The 23,976-nt window shown below is 38.1% G+C and overlaps 1 protein-coding gene across 10 annotated transcripts in view; it reads right to left on the minus strand.

Moving 5' to 3' along the window:
• Positions 1-1,236: 1,236 nt before the first annotated feature.
• Positions 1,237-23,976, minus strand: part of CYLD (CYLD lysine 63 deubiquitinase) — a 72,417-nt gene continuing 49,677 nt past the window's right edge. For all 10 annotated transcript variants that reach the window (XM_072750249.1, XM_072750253.1, XM_072750257.1 and 7 more), the window contains 11 exons: positions 22,733-23,112; positions 21,681-21,846; positions 20,641-20,782; positions 19,252-19,374; positions 17,025-17,116; positions 16,050-16,116; positions 10,445-10,577; positions 9,410-9,518; positions 8,464-8,582; positions 7,971-8,187; positions 1,237-6,445 (listed from right to left, as the gene is read on the minus strand). In XM_072750249.1, the coding sequence (XP_072606350.1) occupies positions 6,261-6,445; positions 7,971-8,187; positions 8,464-8,582; positions 9,410-9,518; positions 10,445-10,577; positions 16,050-16,116; positions 17,025-17,116; positions 19,252-19,374; positions 20,641-20,782; positions 21,681-21,846; positions 22,733-23,112 (1,733 nt within the window). In that variant the 3' untranslated portion in view covers positions 1,237-6,260. The remainder of the gene's footprint in view (positions 6,446-7,970; positions 8,188-8,463; positions 8,583-9,409; positions 9,519-10,444; positions 10,578-16,049; positions 16,117-17,024; positions 17,117-19,251; positions 19,375-20,640; positions 20,783-21,680; positions 21,847-22,732; positions 23,113-23,976) is intronic.

Consider the following 23,976-nt stretch of genomic DNA (forward strand, 5'->3'; position numbering starts at 1 on the left):
GCTTCAAAAAATACCACATGCCTGGCTGGCCCTGTCTGCAGATACCAATAGCTTGGGCAGGCACAGGCATGTATGTCTGAAGTCTCTGTGCTTGAATTCAGCAAACAGCCAGGATTGATGACTGTTGCTCTAGGCCGTACACCCACCCTGCAGGCTTTCATGGGGGACGACGTGCCTCCGAGAGTCAGAAGAACACCAAACCTGGCCCCAGGAAGGGAGGCTTAGAATGGGCTGGTGGTTTTTCTGCCAAGCTGGTCAGCTCTCCTCTGACCAGGACTCATTTTCACTGGGTGGTCCCCAGCCACAGGTGGACACAAGAACATAAACCCTCACTGCCACATTAACGTAAGACTCCCAAAGAATGGCATCTATGAGAAAGGACACAAACCCTTGAGTCTGAAAATTGCAATGTTATTCACCAATGTGTTGGTTCAGCTGTAGGTTTTTGAAACAAGAAGGTTCTCGAATATACTTTTTAAAAAGATTTTATTTGAGAAAGAGCACAAGCAGTGCGGAGGGGCAGGGAGAAGCTGGCTCCCCGCTGAGCTCAATCCCAGGACCCCAGGATCATGACCCGAGCCGTAGGCACACGTTTAACTGACTGAACCACCCAGGCGCCCCTTGAATGTACTATTATCATCAGTATCGCTTAAACCACTCTGGCTTCCCTACCTTGGCATAAAGTGACCTGAACTCCAAGTAGTTCTTGAGGAAGACTTGTTTTTATCAGTATCTAGAAGAAGATGAAGTGTCAGCCTTTGTAACATCCTGTAATCACTTCTCTGGATTATACAGAACAGCAAAGTGTTGAACCGCCTCCCTGGCAGCTGTAGGGGACTGGGACACACTATTCGAGTCGACAGCTTTGTGCCCATGTCTAGAGACGATGGAGCACAGGAGGGCAACTGCTAGTTGGAGTGGTTTAGAGACTTGCAGAACTGTGCTTTAATCAGGGCCAGAGCTTGGAAATGCCCAGTTACTTCAAGAAACAACAGGGAACCACGATGCCGGGAGGTAACCCAGAGGCCACTGGCACATCACCCAGAGCAGAATTCTGCGAGGTTTTCTAGAATGCTCGTAAAGATGGTAGAGGCTGGACAAAACGTATGTGCTTTCAGGTAAGGCTTTTCCCACAAATGTACCTTCTTCCCTGTCACCTGTGACAACATAAGAAGTTGTACTCAATCCTAGTTTTCCTGTAAGCCAAAACCCTTCCCCAAAGAAATCAAGCAAAAGGAACCATAAAAATTTAATTTTAATGATACAGAAATAGTATATAGTACATTTCTTTCCACAGCAGCACTTCATTCATCTCTAAAAAATTTAACAAAATTAAGGCTAAATCAGAGCAATCTGATAGTAAAGGGTTATTTTATGGGGTGTTATTTTTAAAGAATATCTTCATAAATACAGGATGTTCTTCAGGCCAAAAAAAAAAAAAAACTCAACAAGATACCAGATATGCAAAATGCAGTACAAAATGTGCTCCTTTATACCAATTTATGAATAACCACAACTTCCCTGGGAAGTTTCAAATGGGATTGGGGAAAAAAAAAAGTGAATGTTTGTGACAGGACACTAGACTCTTGTGGAATTAAACTTTGACAGTACTACAGGCCATTTCACAAAATAAAACCAAGGACAGTGGAGTCTCCAACATAATCTCTCCAGAAAAAGTACACAGCAAAAGTGGACAGTGTTTAAGACTGCAAGAGAGATCTGAGGCTTGTGGTGCCTGGAAGGACCACCCTCCCCATAACTGGCCTTTCTTCACCCCAACCCCACCCAGGCCTGGACCTCTATGAGAGAATGAGAGACATATGGTCAAACACAAATGGGCCAACAACACGGGTCAGGAAATCAAGCAGGGCTCCCAAGTGACCTCCTGCAAATGCCGGCGTTGACTGTGATGGGGAGGAAGGAATAGCTCCTTCTCCACGTTTCCACTCTTTGGCCACATTTGCTGGTTAGGGGTCCAGCACTGCTCCCTGACTCGACAGAGACCCTGCAGCTGCCCCAGTGTGCAGAATAAGATGAAGAGTCCTTTCTTCTCTTTTCCCTCCAATAAAACTTCTGGAAGGATAGACAAGTGCCATGGAAACTCCCTGCAGGAAGCCTCAACCACTACGAGCCTGGTCTTGGCCAAGTGACATGACCTCAGGGGGCACACGGAAACCCTGCCTTCATGGAGCCCCCCACACCCCGCACCACATCCGCTGTGAGGACTTTACCTGCCCTCTTCCTCCACCCTCTCCTCCGCACACGGGTTTCCATTTTCATACATTCTCCTCCTCCACTCCCCCCACTCGCCTTGGGGGATTCAAGTATTATTTTCATTGAAGGGGAATCGTGGGTGTGTTGTTAACATCACTAACTGCCAGAGAAGGAGATCTTATTTTTAATTTGAAACATATACTCCACCTACTATAACAAGGACATTTTACTTCATGAGAAAAATCTTCTCAAATGATGTTAAAATTTTCTTCATAAAGTAGCAGACAGTATGAAATAATGCTTCAATTTTGCATAACAGTTTTGTTTTTCCACTTTTTTGGTGCCCAGGGTGAGCCTCAATTTCCCCCAGAGAAAGAAAATGGAAGACAAATGTCCAGGTAAATATTATCAAATATCCTCTTAAGATCTGTGTGTGTTCCAAAGACTGCTAAAACCTCTAGGAAACAGTGGGTTGAGGTATGTATACTCAAATGCATTCCTTATATAAATTCCTATGTAAACACAGATAAATAATGTAATAAACATCCAATTACCCATATTTATATAAAGTAATTAATGCGATAACATTACACAATCACACAATCACATAAAAGATATTTTTGAGATCTTTTAGTTCAGTAGTTTTTAAATCGGGCTGGTCATCAGGCTCACCTGGTGGAGCCTTTTACTAACAAATTTCCTAAGCTCCACTCATCATGAAGACTCAGATCCAGCAGGTATGACCTGGGACCCAGAAGCTTATATTTTTTTTCTATAAAATTTGACATTCCAACCCCCTTCTTATACAGAGGACATGAAAGTAGCAAAGAAGTCATCTAAGGCCAACAGAGCAAGTGCCAGAGAGAGGGGTGGAACCAGGTCTCTCATCCCCTACACTACTTTTTCTGTTACTGGGTCCCAGGGCTTTCCCCGAGACTGGAGGCTCTGACGCTGAAGCCACCATTAGTAGGGATTCTGCTGTCAGAAGTAGGTGCTAAGCTGTTCAAAAGCAGTGACCACGTCTCCTATTCCTTCTGACATAGTCCTTGGTGATAAATGTCCAATAAATACTTATCGGTGGGCAGTTGCTCAGCTGAGGCCTACTACTGTATTCTCAGCTCACTTGTCTCTGATTAGCCAAGTGGGTATGAAATTATCTAGCTGCATGTGGAGATCTACCTGAGGAGGGAGGAAAGCCTGAACTTATGAAGACGCCACGTTCAAACAGCAGGACTTTGTGTGACAATACAAGTTGCATAAGATTAATCACTATATCTTCCTCTTGTTCCTGAATTATGTGTTAGATGAAAAAATAAGTGAATCCAAGGGATAGAAAGAAGCCATTTACCTATAACATTTGGCAAATGTGAATTACAAAAATCCTAAACTATTCTAAGGAGATCATCCTTAGCAATTGTAACGACTGTGTATTACTGACTTTTGTTACTGTTTCTCTTGGTTTCCCATGTGTTTTCTCAGTCTTAGAAAACATTCTTTCAGGGATGGAGTCAAACTATAACTCCTTTATAAAGCTGACTGTGAGGGACTATACACACTTAGCCTCTACATCACTTCTTCCCTCCCTCCCCCTACGCATGCGCATGCACGCACACACACACACACACACACACACACACACACACTTACAAGTGTGAATTTAGTTGGGAGGTGGGTGAACAGGACTTGTTATATTTTCTATTTGTAGCGATGAATCATAAGCCATGTTATAAATAATTCTACTCCATTGCCATCTTGATTTTAGCTAGAATATGGAAAAGGGGATAACCAAAACATTTAAAAAGCCAACAGGAAAATATTAAAGGAAATTTACGGCTAAAAAATAAATAAGTCAACAGGTACATGAGCCACCAGTGCCATACAGCCCAGCCCTGAGGGTGCCCACTTGCCACACAAGCTCTCCTGGGACGGGGACAAGGAGGGACCACCCAGGGCCAGGGGAAGAGCCCCACGCCTCCACAGAGAGCACCCCGGCTGGCTCTGGCAACCCCTTATTGAGAAAGAGGACAGAAGGTTCTACTTGAAGGAAATGTTCTCAGAAATAATTTATGGAAGTGACTCCCCCACCCCCACCCCTCCCAAAGAGCCTCCACACCCTGGGAGGAAACCTGTGCATGCATGCATGCATCCAGATGGGTCCTCTTCAAGCCTTCTGCTACAAGAGGCCAGGCAGGACAGACCTTGAACTTGTATTTTGTTCAAAAGAAAAGGATCTTTCCCTTCTTTTTTAACTGTTAAATACAGTCTTACCTAAAAAGAGATTCTTGGTCATTCCTCCAGATCTCTTAAAAAACACTGATAAGCTCATTCATCCATTTATTCACTCAAGACCTCTTTACTAAGGGGTGACCGGTCTTGTAGTTCACAGCCAGAGGAGACCTCAGGTACCGTGCAACCCAGGCCCCTCCCTTGTTACCCAAGGTAGACAGGGGCAGTGCCAGCCCCACAGCCTGGGTTCTTCACCCTCAACCCTTGATCCCGTGTCCACCTCCCTGTTGTACCCAAGCACTTAGCAAAACCTCATGCAAAATTTAGGTACCTTCTCATTTTAAAAATGAAAAAATTACAAGCTGAGTTTTTATACCTTACTATAATTTATAAAACTAATAAAAATATTAGCAACATGGAATGATAGAACCAAAGGTAAATGTGACTTTAAAACAACTAATTGCAGGGTTTGTAAAGATTCTCTCCGCTTTTTTTTTTTTTTACATTGAATGTTTTATGAAGTCATATGCTATATACACATGACAACTCTTCTTTCTCTACGGTTAGGAAGTCTTTCCAGAAGGACAACAATACCACAAAGGGACACTCAGAGAAAACACAGGCCACAGCACATTCCACGTCACTGACATTTATAATCTGTGGTTCTAGGCTACAACATCCACTTGTGGTCCAGACACGCACTGTGGACATGAGCTAAGGAAACATCCATGTTTTACTTATTTAATCAGAGGAGGATGAAGCTGCTGCAAACACTTCAATCAAGTGTCTGATTCGTAACTGCCATGATCTCCCATAAAATCAAGCTGGATTTTTAGTGAGCAGACTAGCTGACCTCACTGAAGTTCTGGACGGTCTTCCTCACAATGGGAGAGGTTTAGAAAAGCCAACACATCTCTTCAGGGAGATTTTAATGAGTATTGCAGATTCAAATTTATTTTCTGATGGGCCATATATTTGTATAGAAATCTATTTATCACCCCAACCATTTAATGAAATTCATTATGCCCTGTTCCGTAAAATAGTTAGAGAGCCTTAACAAAACAAACAAACAAACAAACAAATCTCTCAGCTGACAGTTACTAATGTGAATGAAGAGCTTCAGTTGCTGTCTGTTCGAATCCCCCAGGAAAATTACATCAAAAATAGACGTCTTATGACAAAATCACTGAGATATCTCAAAACCAGAACAAATAGAAAACAACACCAGTAATGGAATTTAAGTACTTTTCTGGCCACTACTGCGGAAACACGGGAGCTCAGCGGGTTGCAGACATGCAGGGGTCGGCACTATAGAGGAGAGAATTAACAAATCAAACTCAGTACAATTTTCATAACTGGATTAAAAGTAGACTCTTAATAAAACCAACATATTTCTTCCTCAAGGCAACCATTAGCTAAAAGGAGAAATGATTTCATATCCTTGGTCCATAAAGAAGACACATTTATTTACATTCTCAATGGACTAGAAGAGGTTTTAAACTGTCACAATTAAAATTTTATGCTTCCAAAAATATCATATGATCAATGCACTTAACTTAAAGCTTCAGGTATTAATAACTTCATTTAGACTTCTTAAAAAACCAACACAAACATACTTTCTAGAGTGCAAAATGCTTCTTATTAAATACTTCAGGAACACAAAAGCAATTTGTTTTTTAAACATAGGAATCCTTTTCAGAAGGATCACCACCACAAAGACATCCATTGCCGGCAATGGACGCTGAACAAAACTGCCAGCTCGGGTAAAATGCAACATTAAGATCTTGCCATCGGTGCTGCCCCTGCCCAGATGACCCCGTTTATTTGTACAAACTCATTGTCGGACTCTGGTACATGCACATGTAGGCATCACAAAGAAGTCTTCGTGCGCAGCCTTGGATTCTTCTGGAGTCCAAGGAATGCAGGTCCTCTGGAGACATTTTCAAGTACTCTCCTACTTCTGGGCATGGGGTAACTTGAGGAATGTTGAAGCCATTTTGGCCGCCTGAAGAAAAGAGGACGAGCTCTATTTAGGGCAGTTGAGATCTAACCCCCTTTGCTGCCCTGCCCTACCAAAGCGATTTTACAACTCTAAATTTAGAGGAGGCTGATTTCCAAGATCTGAAGGACCTTATGTCACTTCTGATTCCTAGAAGTTCAAGCCTCTTTTTAAGTCTTGACAGTGTTCTCATTTCTTGGTTTCTGAAAGGATTCTGGGGCCAATGGAATAAAACCGGTAAGAGAAAGCATATCCTGAGCAAAATCCAAACCCTGCTTTTTAGGCTTCTCTGTTTTCAGTGAGGGAATAGTGTTCCATATATGTAATCGAACAATATCCATCTCTTCATATCCCATGTCCCTTTCCAGACAGAAGCACCCCTGTACACTTTCACCATGAGATGTCCAGTTTAGAGCACACCTAGCAAAATGAGTACTATTTTCACTTCTCTAAATTTTAAATGCGTATTTGTGCAAGTCTTGCAAGACTTTGCCTCACAGACTGAATAAGGATGCTGGTGTGGTTTGGGGCACTCCCAGAAAAGCTCTCCTGGTCCAGCCTCTCAATCGTTTTTCCAAATGTCCGACCCCTAGATGCTTTTCAGTTAACACGAGAGCCTGTGATACTGCACATGTGCTCATTACATATTTGTTAAATAATGCCTAAGCATCTTCGAATGTGGCCTAGCAGGTGCAGCATCCTCCCCATTTCAGGAAGAAGCACATTATATGCAGAATAGGCTTATTTTTCCAAGAAGGTACTTATTTCTATTCTTCACTTTGTCATTTAGAAGACAACGTAGTGTAGTATAAAAAAACATAAGCACTGAGGTCAGAAAGACGGAGTTAAATACAAGCTATGGGACCTCAGGCACCTCAACTTCAGCTTTAATAACAGGAAAAGAGCAGTAATCCCCATGTTGCAGGGATTTCAGTATAATGACTCAGTGTGCTTCCCAGAGAGCTCGGTGCATAAGCACTTAATAAATAGTGATTATGGATCATATAGAAAAGGAGAGGACCTTGAAAGTAAGAGAAGACAAAGCTGAAAGGAAAACCTCTGAGCCCTAAAATAAGGATTTTAAAAACGATTCTTCTTTTAATAAAAACCACATGTGTGTCAAAATATCACAATGATATTATTCCTTAATTTAGTAACAGGGATGTATATGCATTTTAAGATGTGAAGATGATGTCACCAAGATACACCTGGGAGGCTTTTCATATATGCTCTTCTATTATTCAGAACAGCCTATCCACTATGAACTATGCTACTACAAACTAAAACAGTGCCATACATAGAAAAAAAGTTTTTAAAATACCATCCTGAGGGTGTCTGGGTAGCTCAATCGGTTAAGAATCTGCCTTCGGCTCAGGTCATGATCCCAGTGTCCTGGGATCAAGCCCCCTATCAGGCTCCCTACTCAGCAGGGAATCTGTGTCTCCCTCTCCTTCTGCCTCTCCCCCTGCTCATTCTCTCTCTCTCCCATAAATAAATAAAATCTTTAATAAAATAAAATAAAATAAAATACCATCCCGATCAGCCATGCTGTCAAAGAAGAGCCAGGCAGAGTCATCCTTCCCATACTTCACAAAAGCAACATAGTGGCTTGTTTCTATGCAGAGAACAGCAAATAATTCCATCTTCTGGCAGGGGATGCAGCCGTGCCTCCAGTCCCAGTCAGGTAAATCTTTGGGAAGTGACACCGGGTTATATTTATGGTTCAGTCTCTTGGGATGAAGGTGAACCTGAAACAGAGCAGGGAGAGAATGTCACTGACGAGCCAAACTCTGTGTTTCTGGTGAGGCAGCCCTAGTTACTCTCACTGAATTCAACCCCATAAACAGTAACTGAGTACTTCTCAACAGTCCACCAGGGAACACAGAAGACACATAAGCAGTACCACTTAATTATGAGCTCAAGTTAATAATGGTTTTGAAAAATTTTCAAAACCTGAAATATTTTCAACTACAAATCATTTCCTATTCAAAAAGAGAATATCCAGTTAGTGACATCAGGCTTACTTGAGTGTTGCAGGTTTTACAAAACTGCTTGATGTTTCCAGCGGAGATGTCAGGGTCATCATAACATTCTCTACATTCATACATGGCAAGCCCCCCGCATATCCGGCACTGCCTGGGGGCTAAAACGATGAGGGGGGAGAGAGATTATGGGGTCTTTAAACATGCATTCTTCCATTAACATGACTAAAAGGAAAAGGTAAGCTTTACTGAGAACTTGGACTCAACATGTGCATCCCTCCCCAACCCCATAAATGTTATGTTGTATCTCTGTGGGCTCAGGATATCTTTAAAAAGACATTTTCTCTGATCAAGGGACAATTTTTTAAAAAAACAGTATATTCTCGACTTTTCACATAATTACGAAATGTCTATAGATGAAAATTCAAACATACAAGAAGGTATAAAGAAGAAAACTGCAAGCATCTGCAATTTCAGTTAGTACGAGATAACCACTGTCAGTACTGCTGTGAATTTCCTCCAAAAATTTTATATCTGCCGATTTACGTAACCCTGTGTGTGTGTGCTTGCGTGTGCGTGTGAGGGAGGGGTCCTCTTAGAGAAAGGACCAAATACTTACCTTTTCACTTAACATTAGGTCATAACCAGTTTTGTACATTTTGGTATTCACAGACAAGAATTTTAATGGCAGTAGTTTCATTGTACAGATACACCATAATTCATTTAACTACTCTCCTCTCATATAGATTGTTTCTAATTTCTTAATCATGTGACAATAAATACATTTGCATATAGAATATTTATTTTCATCTCTGATTATTTTCTTAGAATACTCAGAACTGAAAGTACCGGCTTAATATTGCCAGGCCCTTCAGATACTCAACTGCCTTTTTGAAGAACCATATCCTGTTAGACTCTGACTCATAATTAATGAGACGGGCTTATTTGTGAAAAACAAACAAAACAAACTAAAAAATCGTATACTTACTGTCTTCAAGTAAATCTGTTATATTTAACTCCAAAGAAGGAAAAATTTTTTTAAACAGTTTAAAGTCTTTTCCAAATCGAGGCATCTGAATAATCAGGCACGATGGTGCCTAAAAACAAGATACATATATTTTTAGAATCAAAGTGCTGAAAAAAATTTTCCCTATAAAACTGAAGCAGTGACAGTTGCCACAGCAAGCTGTGTTTCTGCCGTAACACTAATGGCCTGTATGTAGAATCCGAGTGTGAATATGGAGCAGGGAGGTAGAGCACCAATGAGCCACAAAACTTCAAGTGGTCCAGGATCCATTCCATGGACACTCAGAGGTCAGGCAGGTCAACAACCCTGGGTCTCTAAACTATGATGACAATCTAGAGTAACACTCCACGGTGGGTTTATATTTAAAATAAACGTTTTAGAAAAATTGTTTCGGCAAGTATAATAAAGAAACTGTGGTCACTGAAGGACACCATTCCTTATACTTCAACAAATAATTATAGCCATTAAAAGCTTTCTTTCAGAAATAAATACAATAAAAATAAACCACAAGCATGTACTACTAAGATCATGAAGACACAGTAAACAGTAAAAGAAAAATAATTTCTATCACTTGTTCACTAACAAATGAATATAAATAAGTGAATTTATTTTGTCTCTTGTTTGAAGGAAAAGTAAACATTCTTTTTTTCCTATGTTTGGCTAATATGCTTAGGTAAAATGTTAAAATTGCTAAAATGATGGGGTTTTTTTGTTTTTGTTTTCGTTTTTTTAGTACTTCTTCCTTTTGCTCAAATACTACTTAAGTTTTCAAGTTACAAATCTGCTTGATATTTTCTTTAGCACCAAAAATTCAAACAGTTCAATCTTAATTCTAAGGCATTGTCTACATGGACACAACTGAAACACTGAACTTTTTTTTTTAATTTGAGTTTTGTTAACAGTGTGTTCTCAGTGGGGTAAAATTAACAGTTATTGAATCTAGTAGTAGTCTCAAGATTCCAAAGCACTGTCACATAAAATACAATAATCACTAACCTCTGCAAATTTCAGGTTACTGTTGATAAAAGACCATTCTAATAACTGCTGAATTGTAGGAACTCCAACTTTCTCATTTTTTTCCATAAAAATTTGATAGAAGTAACAATCTTGTACTTTTTGACCTGCTGATCTAAAAATATGCAGAAAAAAACACATGATTTCTCTATGAAATGCTTAAGTCAGAACGGGAAGCTAACCCAGCAGTATTTGAGGACAGAAAAAACAATGACAGGGCAGCCCCAGTAGCTCAGCGGTTTAGTGCCGCCTTCAACCCAGGGCATGATCCTGGAGACCTGGGATCGAGTCTCACGTCAGGCTCCCTATATGGAACCTGCTTCTCCCTCTGCCTGTGTCTCTGCTTTGTGTGTGTGTGTGTGTGTGTGTATCTCATGAATAAATAAATAAAATCTTAAAAAAAAAAAAAAGAAAACGACATGGACGGTACCACCTTGGTCATCAGAACAATGGGTGAAAGACAATAATGTAGATTAATTCATTAAATGTACTTTGCATAAGACCTTAAAAATGAGTTCTTATTTTAGTTTTTATATCCAAAAGTTCCCTAATGATCAGCAGAAAAATAATGGAGTAAAATCTATAGTCAAGAAGCACTGTGTGAACAATACCAGAAGCTAAAATCACTTGGTTTAATGTCACTGTCCAAATCTAAAAAGTATTTTTAATCAACAATTCATTAAAATACTGATTGTTCAAAATCCAAAATGCATTTAATGCTTGAAAAAGGAGAATGAATTCTTATGTCTCTGCATGGGACAGACCTTTAGACACCTTCCAGACCCAACTTTTCACTTCTGAAATGAAGGCCCTGAGTTCTAGGGAAGAATAATCATAGCTTCCCAGCAACTTAAAGCAGAGCTAGGTGTAGAAATCAGGTATCCTATTAATCACTTACTATTCTTTCCATGAAAGCATGCTGTCTCTTTAGATGGTCATCTATTCAACAAATACCAGTAAGCTCCTACTATATACCCATCACAGTATTACCATTATATTAACCAAAAATATTTTGCTACAGGGGCATGTGGGTGGCTCATTTGGTTGGGAGTCTGACTCTTGATTTTGGAGCGAGTCATGATCTCAGAATGGTAAGATCAAGGCCCGCATCAGGCTCCACACTTCAGGGCAGAGCCTGCTTGAGACTCTGCCTCTCCCTCTGTATCTTCCCCCCACCTATGTGCTCTCTCTGTCTCTAAAATAAAGAAAATTTTAAAATAAATATTTTACTACAGAATGCCATTAATCTTTAAAACTAACTCTGCCAAAAGGAATAATAATGTTTAAGTGTAATTTTTACCTTTTCGGCAGAATTTCTGTAAAGAATCAGCCTATTTATAGGCAGATTTCAAGATTTTTATGGAAAATTATTAACAGTTTTCATAATGAAACAGCTATTCAAAGACCAACCTTCAGAAGCCCTCTGCTTTCCAAAGCAACTTATACCCTGAAATACACAAAACTTACTTAATAAAACCAGGAGATTCAGGAGAACTCACAACAAATAAAAACAAATGATAACCAAAAAGCCTGAAGATTATGCTCTATCAATATTTTACTTGGTTGTTGATGACTGCAAAAGACCAGCATTTTTTCTGCGAAAGCAAAAGAATAAAAAATTTTAACAGGTAACAGGGAAGAAAAATAGGACAGGAAACTAAGAAAGCTTAAAGTGGTAGAGGTCACTAGTTGCAACAATTAGAAATAACCATGGTGACAGGGAAAGGGAATCATAGTTGATGCGAACCCAAGTGGCACACATGGAATGAAGAGAACCAGAAATAAGGATGAAGACCAACACCTCTGTGATATTGAGGCAGAGGGATTAGGAGCTTGGGTGGCGGGGGTGGGACATAAGCACTCCAATCTTAAACCCTAGAGCAAATTAGCTGGTCATGAAGGCACAAATATACAAGAATCACAACAAAGCTGGTGCTATGGTAGAGAACTGTACAATTTAGATTGCCATTTCCCACTAAGAAAATCTAGAAGCAGAAGGGTACAAATGCTGCATTAACCTTAGAAGAAAACATACATCTAGGAAGAAGATCAAAACATTCATGGAATTGTGTAACATTGGTCTGTCTACCTTTGTAATACAATCCTGAATGGGTAGCCACTAAAATTCTTTACAGATTTCTTGATTACCTAGCACTGTGGAATATAATATACCCATGTAATAAGAATACCCAGACCATGTTCTATAATGAGAAGTACTCAATTACACAACCTGAAAATTGCCCTGTGTCTTTGCTTTTTGATTGCTGATTTTATTCGATTGTTTTTCTTAGAATTTTTCCATCTTTGCCCCTGAGCACTATCTTCTCAAGTTAGTGGCTGGGACTTCAGTTTCACCTTCTCTTTAACACCCCACACTGGTCTTCATTACCAGTACTATCATTATTGTTGTTTTTAGAAAATGAAGGCTTTAATTTACCCACATTTAAACCTGTTTCTTCCTTGTTCCTAGCATACTACTCTCTTACTTTAAGATCACCTTTGTCCTTCTAAAGTAAAGTACATTCTGTAATAAGTCTCTGGGTTAGGTGATTTAGTCCCAGTTCTTCCTGCTCAGAAATCCTGTGCATATGTCTTCTTAGAATTTAAGTCTACAAAAAGCCTGGAAAATATTTAGCTATTATCAAAATATTATTTCTTCCCTATTCTCTCCAGTATCTCCTAGAACTGCACTTAGGAATCTGGTCTTCCACGCCTCTTACCTTCTCGTTTTCCAACTTCTCTTCCCTTAGGGCTGCATTTCAGGTACTTTCTTCCAATCTATCTTCCAAATAAGCAATTCTCTCTTCAGCTCTACATACTATATCTAGTGATGCTCCCTCTCCCAGCTGTACAGCATATACATGGAGATAGACCTTTTTAACTTCTATTTCTGGGAATTCAATTTTTGTTTACTCTATTTAGTCTGTTATCAAATCTCATTTATCCTCCTAGGTGGCTAGTCCTTTGTCTCATCAGTCCTGTAAGACTTCAGTGCAGTCTCTCAGACTGTTCCACTATTTCAGAGTTTACGGTACTCCTCCTCCTAGTTTTTATATCAGCAGACTCTCTGAGAGAGCAAGGCTCATGCAGGTGAAGAATGACACTTGAAAAAGTTAACGTTGAAGTATCTTTTTATATCTTCTTGTAATCTTTAAACCAGCAATTCCCCATATGAAGAGGCTGCTGAAAGGGTTGGGGAGCAGTGACCCCTTCAAGGGGTGGCAGAAATTCCCAGAACTTCCCAGGGCCCTCTCCAAAACCCACAAGACCTACAAGCACTGAGATGCACTCCTACATCTGTCCAGCCCTCCTCACCCCCTGAGAATCACAGCTGTTTTCATCCTATGTTATTACTGGGAGTCTAGGACATCGCCAAGGGTTGTTGGGCTACAAAAAAAAAAAAAAGAAGAAGAAGAAGAAGACAATTTTTTTAATCATCTGAAATTTATCTCTTCCAGAGGAAATACAAAAGTGACTCTTTTCTCCCAAATTGCCTGTTAGATTTCCTACAACATGTATTAAACACAGCTTTCTTTCCTCATTTGTGTCTGAGAGTTGACTTATAAGATACTGAGATTCTATTTTTGAGCTTTCTATTCAAGTCTGTTGATCCACTTTTATACAGTATCACACTGTTTAATGTCTATAGCTTTGCCTTATAGCTTATAATAGAACTCTTTTTTAAAAAAACCTTCAAACTTCAATGTTTTCACCCATTTCATCCTATAAAGAACTCTAAAATCACTTTACAGAGTTCAAAAAAAAGTTAGGATCTTGCTTACATGTAAGTAATCCTATAAAATATTAACATCTTTAAGTAATTTACTGTTCTTACCTGGAACACAATCTTTCTCACTAATTAATCAAATCGCCTTTGGAGCTCTGCACAAATTTTTAAAAAACACATCTCAATAAAATGTATTTCTTGGCATTTTATACTGTCATGAAGTATGAAAGCATCCCTTTTACATATTTGTTAGAAGGTATATAGAAATGCTAGTGATTTCTCCATGATTACTTTCTATGTGGTCAATTTATAAATTCTTGTGTAATCCCAGTAGTTTCTGAAGAATTTGCCAGGATTTTCTAGGTATACATACAGCTATCATCATCTTTGAACAGAGAATAAGTATGTATTCTTGATGTTTATGTATCATGTCTTATTTTATTAGTTAGAACATCTAAAACAATATCAAACTGTAATTGTGGTACTCTCCTCCGTTCCCTTCCTTCTATCTGTCAATTCAACGCTAGCATCACACCTCACTTATGACACAAGATAATAAGAATATTTGTCTGTAATAGCTCTTAGGAAAGCAAACAGTAAATTGGCAAGATTTCGAACAGAGAAACCCAAGTGTAAAGTGTAAAGGGGTCCAGCATTTAGACTGTAAACATTTAACTACCTGAAAAGTTCATCCATTTAGAATATCTCCCTAAGAACTTGAGTGCATTAGATTCGAGACTTTCATTTAAGATGGAGGAGAAAAAAAAGGCTAATCACAAAACTGGGGAAAAAAAAAGCTAATGTGAGGCTAAGTGATTCTCTGAGTGATGGATCATCAAAAATGGTGTTCTCGGGCAGCCCTGGTGGCGCAGCGGTTGGGCACCGCCTGCAGCCTGGGGTGTGATCCTGGGGACCCGGGATCGAGTCCCACATCGGGCTCCCTGCATGGAGCCTGCTTCTTCCTCTGCCTGTGTCTCTGCCTCTCTCTCTCTGTGTCTATGAATAAATGAATAAAATCTTAAAAAAAAAAAAAAAAAGAAAGAAAACAGTGTTCTCAAGGTATTTATTTGGGTTGGAATAAGATTCTCTCTCTTTTTTTAAAAGATTAATCTATTCATTTGAAAGAGAGAGAGTGCACACACGAGCAGAGGGATGGACAGAGGAACAGAATCTCAGGCAGACTCCCTGCTGAGCAGACAGCCCAATATGGGACTTGACCCCAAGACCTTGACACGAGCCAAAATCAAGAGCTGTATGCTCAACTAACTGAGCCACCCAAGCACCCATAGAATAAGACTCTCTTACTCTTTAATTTCCCTTGGAAGCTTTCATTAATTAAATATAAAAATATTTATGTACAGTTTTATAAGAAAATGATTTGCAATAATATTTACAACTAGGGTTAAAATTAAAAACACAAATTTACACCAGATTCAGTGTTCCAGTTAAGTATAATACTCTAGCGAGGACAATGATTAAATTAATCATGTAATTAAATAGCTTAATTAATTTGCATTGTAGAAACCTAGCACATTTTTTTCTTTTTTTTAGATTTTTAAAAAAATTTATTTGAGAAACAGTGAGAGAAAAGAGAGAAGCGTGTGCACACACAAGCAAAGGGAGGTGCATAGGGAGAGGCAGAAGCAGACTCTCTGCTGAGCAGGACTGTGGGATCATGACCTGAGCTGACGGCAGACCCTTAACTGACTGAGCCACCCAGGCACTGGAACCTAGCATATTAAGATTCCTAAACAAATACAATATTATGTAATCACTAAAGACATCTTTCTATCCAATGATGGTAGAGGATATGAAGATTGCCTATTTTTTCCAATGCTTCTGTAACAATTTAAAAGTTACCTTATTTTCAACAATGGTTCTACCCTTAAAATTTGATGAAATAGGATATTCAAGAATTCTTCAGGATCTAGGAGAAAATTGAAAAGTAAGTCACAGACAAAATTTTTAAATCATTCTATTTTTTAAATTTATAATAGTTATGTTCTTATTCTGAATTCACTTTCATAACTGACACTTTTTCAATTAAAAGCATAGTTCTCAAGTTTTCCTGCCTAATGAAAACCATAGTTATGATAAAGTTATGATAAAGGACAGTCCAATTTTGTTATAACAACTGTTTTTGAAAAGATATAGTAATTCATGTATAATGAAGTAATTCCAATTTCTTCTGAGGGGGTTAAGTAGAATAAAATTGGAAATAAAACCTTGTTTTTTCCTGTTTTTGAATAATTAGCAAGTCTCTAAACATCATTACTGGTTATGATATGCTGCTAGCATGTTCAGAGTCAGGAGCTGAATCTCTGAGTAAATCCAGTAGCTAAGAATAGATTAAAATATGATCTCTGATCATAAACTTAATTCTAATTGCCCATGTTAGTTCCCTTTATAACTGGAAAGCTAACTGGAAAATGGGGGATGGACCCAATGCAACCCTTCACCCCTAGAAGGAAAACAATGCCAAATAGCACTGCTGGAAGAAAGACAAAAACTATTTATTCACTTAATGTACTACTACCAGACAGCTTCTTAAAGGGGTTCATTTTCCCACATATCACTCACTTTTAGAAGAGATAAAGCATTTACAAAAAGGGGACAAAACTGTCCATCACATAGAAACTAATATTGCACTGTATGTTAACTAACTGGAATTTAAATGAAAACTTTAAAGAAAAGGACTTAAAAAATTGTACGTCACACAGAAAGGAATTTCTAGCTTAAAATAAACCCCCCCAAACTACACAGACACACATTTCTAATAATTTCACATATGTTTTCAAGTTATTTTTAATGCATATCCTATAAATTAGGAGCCACCTTTTTCTTCAGAGGTAAATCCTGATGCAGCCTCAACTTTTTCAAGTATTTTCCTCAGTTTCATAATCTTTGTTGCACACACATATCCATATCTACATTAGCAAAAAACAATTAATTAATACTGGCATATATATTACATTAGTATAACACATTTTGATAATCACAGAATTCTTATATAATCCCAACATGTCATATGTAAATTAATAGGCTAGCCAATCATTTTGAAAATCACAGTTATAGGCTGCTTCTTGAGGTTTGCAAATTAAAGATCTAGCATCAGAATTACCCTAGACACTACATCAAAGTAATAGCTGTCATATACGAATCTAAGAGAAAGCATTTTTAAATTACATTTTAAATTACAATGACTAGTCTTCTGATTCTATATGCTTAAGAAATTATTTACTTAGGAAAAAAACTTTGAGAACAAGTCATTTTAATACTAAAGGAGGAAAAAAATCGCCAAAGGGAATGCTAAAGAGCCTTGATAAGAAACTGAAAATGGAAAAGGTACAATCAAAACAGTCATCACATATATGACATTGTCTCTCATCTTTGAATACAGGACACATTCAGTACATTCCACAGTGATCCCTGACAAAATTCTAAAGCTAAAAATGCCTTTGGAAGAAACATGAGAAGTCCACGCAGGTTTAACAAGAGCAAGTCAAAAGTAGCTAATCTAATATCCATTTTGTATACTGACTATTCATTCACTCATCAACTCTCTGCAACCAACATACACTGAGCATCCACCACTTACACAGTAATCTAACCTGTCAGCCACTGGGAATACAAAAATGAATTAGGTGGTAAAACAGGGTCTCTGCCTTTGAGGAGTTTGAGACAGAGAAAACCGAGGTTTCAGTACCAAATAAAACCAGTCAGCTTTAATAGATAGGAATGCTGCAGACACAGAGAATCTTGATCACAGGGTATCTGCCAAGGTCCTTGTTGTGGACAGGACAACAGCCCGGTTAATCGTGATTCTTAACTGGTTGGACAACAGTATCCAAATAATGTCTATTAATGGTCTTATGGTATTTGGGAAGGAAGAAGGACGTGGTCACATGGCCTAGAGTTTTGAATTTGATCTATCTTGTCCATTTTCAATTACTTGGAGGAAGAAATGGACAGTAAATTTAAAAATCTGCATCAGATAAAATAACTGATGTCAAAATCAAGACTCAATTATCTTATGGGGTGAAAACTCAAGTCATTTTCATCATTACAGAATGTAAAGAAAAGATATAAGGAGGGAGACTTATTTGCTTATAATTGACTTTCCTAGCCATGTGATACAGTAGGCCATTATGCATGCCCTTTATTGTTCAATCTTCTGCATTCTGTCATCAAAAGTTCACATCAAACTATTTTTAAATTTTAATCATTAAATAAGAAAAGGGTCTCAAGATTTAAATGAGTACAGACTTAATGTGGACTTTAAATTGCATAGTTTGCTCTCTATATTCCTGAGTGAACAGATTTCTTTCATAGTCTAGGGACCTAACTCTTCATAGTTTAAATTTTAAACTGCGATATTATCCCACATTCACTACTACCACTTATGAAATGTCTTTACTAGAGATCTCGTAACTTAACCTTGTATCATCACAAATCACTTCTTCGTGACCAAAGAACAACATATTTGTAATTCATAAACTAAGAAATGATCAAAATACCATTTTTAAAGGAATGTGCAGGGAGGCCTAACTATATTCCTTTAACCAAGAAATGTGTTAATAAAATATATTTCATCTGTTTCTAATGCAAGACTATTAAATACTAGCTATTCTACAAATTAAAATTTTCTTTTGCTTTTTTTTGTTCAGATAAAATTAAGTTTCAGAAGCCAAACTCCGCAATTAGACCAGAGAGCATGACCGTTGTTAGGGATACTGCTAGAATGAACTATCATAGAAAATAAGAGTACCTTGCACTTTTTATCAACTTTTCTAAACCTGCTGCAATCACTAAATTGGACAATACCAAAATGGTTTCATCATTTTATGGCATACACTATATACTACACCTTAACCAGATTTAATAAATTAAATAAGTAAAGGCAGTAAAGGTTAAAAAGTTACGGCAGTAAAGGTTCAGTCATCCTACTTCATCAAGAGAACAATTTTTCACCCATGAAAACAGGTATAAGTTAATTACTACCTCGAAAAACCATAAATAGGACATCATCTAAAGGCAAAATAATGATAGATCTTCTACTTACATTCGCAGAGGATTAACAATTTCTGTCCTCAGTAGCTCCTGAGTTTCACTATAATATCCTACATCATTCTTTTCTTTAGGTCTAAGTAACACAGTGTCCAGAACAGAACTAAAAGCAAACAAGCTGTAAAATAAAAGGAATATTTTTCCTCATGCTGTACGCATATTACAGACACTAAACAGAATACTAAAAAAATACCAAACAGATACTAAAATGATACTTTCTGGAAACAGAAGACTAAAAAGAATGAGAAGAGAAAAAACACAAAGTCTGCAGAACAAGGAACATACAAACTGCATGCTTTCTGCTAACACAGGTACCAGAGACACCCCTCTTAAGGTTCCCATGGTTCAATCATCAGGGTCTAGAGCTCCTTCAAGATGAAAAGACCAATACTGAGAAAGCAAACTCCAGATTGACAGTGTTCAAGGATAAAAATAAGCCTTGAGTATATCAAGAGAACTTCTTTGCAAAAGCTGAAAAGGGGCCTACAAATCCGAGTCAAAGTACAAGCAGACAGCAGAGGAGGAAGTTTGAAACTACTTCCCAATGCAGACACAGGACACAATATAAAACCCACTCTAGATATCATACTTCTCTCTCCCCACACCCCTTTACAGAGATGGAAATTTCTTTAAATGCCAAAGTCACTTGTGAAGGACTAACACTGGTGACTTGCTGGGATCAAAGACCAAGGAATTTTGGCTAATACAAATTTTTATCAGGAAATCTACAAAGTCTCATATCAGTTCAGTAGGGCTTGTTTTTGTCCACACACCTAAGAGATGTACAGTATCCTGCCAAAAAGAATGGCCCACCATTTTTATTCTTCTCCCCACTTTTAAAATTTGAACACCCCATTAACTTCCTAATTCTTACAACGTGACTGTATAGAGCTGGCTAGTTACACTCAACTGGCAGCGTATGTGGCTTGATCTCAATGTAAAGCCTCTTGCCATGTTAAGTCATTCAACTTTGGAATAAACTACATATACAACGGCAATTATTTTCTACTGAAAATAATTCTTTAAAACTAATTCATTCAATCCATGATTTCCCAGACACCCTCAAAACATCTGCCCCCCATAACACTATCACTGTTACTCCTTACTCACCACATTACTTTTGTATTAATTTTTTGGATATGAACACATGAGACCGACCATGTTCAAAAGCTTCCAAAGGCTATAATGAAATGTAAATCTCCCTTTCTTTCTTGTTCCCCAGCTACCCAGTTTCTTTATTCACAGGCAATTAGCAATTTCTTTCATGCACATGCAACAGGCACACACACGGATGCTCATACAGAACTATATGAACATACAGAACATACTATATATTCTCTGCCCCCACAGAACTATAGTCCTATTGCATTTATTTGAAACTTACCAGAATAAGGTTGAGTCTAAGTAACAAGAATTGTAATGCCCCTGGATACCCTTCTTCTTTCCAATCATTATCTCTAAACCTTCTTTTTCCATTTTGGGTGGGGTATTTTCTTCCACTACTTCACTCAAGTAGCCACCAAATGCTGCAAACATAAAAATGAAAATGCTAAGTTCCCTTTTTAATTATTACAATATGTATTCCCATGTATTTCATCATTTTAAAATACATTTTTGTATTCTGAGGTAAAACTTGTTTCATGACTTAAAACTAAGTTAAAACTAGGTTTGGGTTCACTGCTCTTCAGCTTGGTTTGTAAAAATGTTCATTTCAACCTCACTCCCTCCACCATTTAAAAAAGACGTTAGAGTATTAAGTAATGTATAAAAAGAATCTGCCAAGTTAAAATACTTTGTTCCCCAAATATTTTATTTGTCTGAGATGTTTCATCTTTAAGTCAGAAAACAAAAAATTCCACAATACTACTTCAACTGTAATGAAAAAATATTTTCCATAAAGATGGCTTTCCTGTTGCTAGTCACTTAACTGTCAAAATGCTTCACAACTACTACCCAAAACTGGAAAGAGACAACTTCAAGAAACTGTTACCCGTTATGAATGTTGAGGGGACCTGTCCTCTATCAATCAATCTAGGACTACATCATATAATAATGCTGATTTTGTAAGATATGCTTATTGGTGTACTTAATCCTTCAAGAGAGGGTAGTCCGTGCCCAAGGAAGGCCCCATTTCAATTTTTACCTCTGTGTTTTTAAAAATTAAATGTTAGTGGCCAATAAGAAGGGAAAAAAGTAAGTCTCACTATTTTTCACTTTCCAAATCTCATTTTTTTCCTGCCTGATACTTTGTCCAAAAGTCCCCTCTTGGGACAACTGTAACTTTCTTGTTACTAAGTAGCAATTTTTGCTGATTGACTGGCCAATGAACATCCAGGAAAAATACATTTTAATGTATGTTACTGCCGCCTACTGCAGAATGGCCTGAGATCAGAAGCAGGTGAGTAAATGAAAGGTGTCCCATACCTAGAGAGTTGCAGCGCTCGATCTGATTGGAAACCGGCTGCAGAGACGCAAACCTGGAGTCTGGCCTGCAGCTCTTCAGTTTAACAAACAGTGCCTTCTTCAGGGCACAGGTGAAGTATCGGGTGCCCCTGAAGGTTCCATCTGTACAGCCTGCACACTCATCTTCCTGAAAAAGAAATGCTTCAGGATGTGCTATTCTGCACCATGCACCTGAGTACACAAGGAATGGAGGTTTCTATTCCATGGCTCACTCTTTCTCAGAATTCCCTCATCACGTTCGTCCCAAGAACTCCATCAGGAAAGAGGGGATCAACTAACCAGTGCTTCAGTTCACAACTTATCATTTAAGAGATTAATTCCTTAATCCAGCCTGAAGTCCTCAATGTATTTTCTTCCAGAATGTAGGCTTATGCCTTCCCTGGTTAACGGGCTCTCCTGCACCATTTCCACAAGTACTGAAAACTAAGGGGCACCGGTGATTTATTTAACAACCTCCCCCTTCCCCAAAAGTAGCCTTTGCTAGCATACAAATGAATTTTTAAGAAATATATTTTATAAGTAAAAGTTAATTGTACTCAAATTATGCTCTCCAGATCATGAAAGGCCAAACGATATGCTTTCCCAATCTCCAAAGGGAAAATTTTTCCCTCTAAAAAGATCTCAAAAAAATCTCTAAAAATGGCAATTAATCTTAAAACCGATGAAATAAGTATTAGAACTGACTGATGGAGAGAGATTGAGGAAGAAAAAGACAGCCAATAATAGATTTGTTTTCCTTACTGTATTCTGTTGAATATAATGAGCCTAAACACAGTGGCCTAAAAATCTGTTTCCATTACTTGAACATAGATCAATTATCATGGGGAACAAGTGGGTCAGCTGCTTCAGGGGTGGCAAAGAAGCCAGATGACATGGTAATAACATTTTTCTCTAGTGATGCCTTTTTTGACAAATAAAACATTTTGACCAAAAAAAAAGCATAAAGGGGGGGAAAAAACTACACAAAACTCCAGATAGAGAAGAATTGCGATTTTTAAGTCAAATTAAATTACCAGTTCCAGTCCAGCTAGCACTTCATTGAGTCCTGGTGGCTGACCGATCCAACGGATTACCCCATAGAAAGGGGGATTCTCTTTAACTTCAGCCAGAGAGCCCACTTCCAGACCATGTGAGTTCCCAGAAGTCATGGCCAAGGGGGGACTCTCCTGGACAGGTGCATTGTTTAGCTCTCCCATCACGGACTGAACTGACAGAGAGAGTGGACTGTGGCCAATACTTCCATTGGTATTGGGCATCTTTGTCAAACTGAACGGTAAAGAGTGAAATCTGTTTTCGGTGGATAATGAGTTCATAGAAGGAGGTTGCAGTGGTGGTGAAGCGTGTCCAAAGTCTGGAGATATCTCTGTAAGCGATTTTGCAGGGTCTTCAGCAACTATAAAAAAATTATCCTTATTTAGAGAAATGTATTCAAGAATATTAAATACATCCACATCTCTGAGAATTAATATACACATCTAGACCAGCTGTCCATTTGACTTTAGGATTCTTGTAAGCATTGCACACTTAATCTCTCCAAAGCAGTAATCTACATTCTCCTCCCACCTCCAGATTTTTCTACATCAGTAAATAGCACCCAACTGCTCAAACCAAAAAAACTATTATTGATTAGTATTAAATAGGTGATACTTTTTGTCCAAAATACAATAGTTAGAAAACAATACAAATAAAAATACCAAAAGATTTAGAAAGACACTTCTAAATAACTAAAGAATCAAAACAGAAATGATTACGTAAATTTATTTATTTGGGAGAGAGACAGAGAGAGAGTACAAACAGGGGGAAGGGAGAGAGGGAGAAGGAGACTCCCTGCTGAGCAGGGAGCCCAATGTGGGGCTCAATCCCAGGATCCTGGGATCATGGCCTGAGCTTAACCGACTAAACCATCCAGGTGCTCCAATGATGTAAATTTTTAAAATAAAAAAAGAGAGAAATAAAGAAGCAACAAATGTTTGTGGAACAGTACTTACAAAGGAAATTTATAGATGTAATAGTTTATTTTAGGAAAGAACGTTAAAGAACTCAAAATACAACTGAGGAAGTTAGAACAGAGTAACCTCCCAAAAAGCAGTCAAGAGGAAAGAATAAATGCAAAACAGAAACTAATGAAAGAGAAGATAAACACAGTAAAGAGGATCAAAACCAGAATAAATTTACAAAGCAGAAAATAATTTAAAAGAAAATACACACACAAAAAGAGAACCAAAGCCAAAATTTATTTCCTTAAGATAATGAAAAC

The sequence above is a fragment of the Vulpes vulpes genome, chromosome 2 (assembly GCF_048418805.1).
Source record: "Vulpes vulpes isolate BD-2025 chromosome 2, VulVul3, whole genome shotgun sequence".
Taxonomy (NCBI): domain Eukaryota; kingdom Metazoa; phylum Chordata; class Mammalia; order Carnivora; family Canidae; genus Vulpes; species Vulpes vulpes.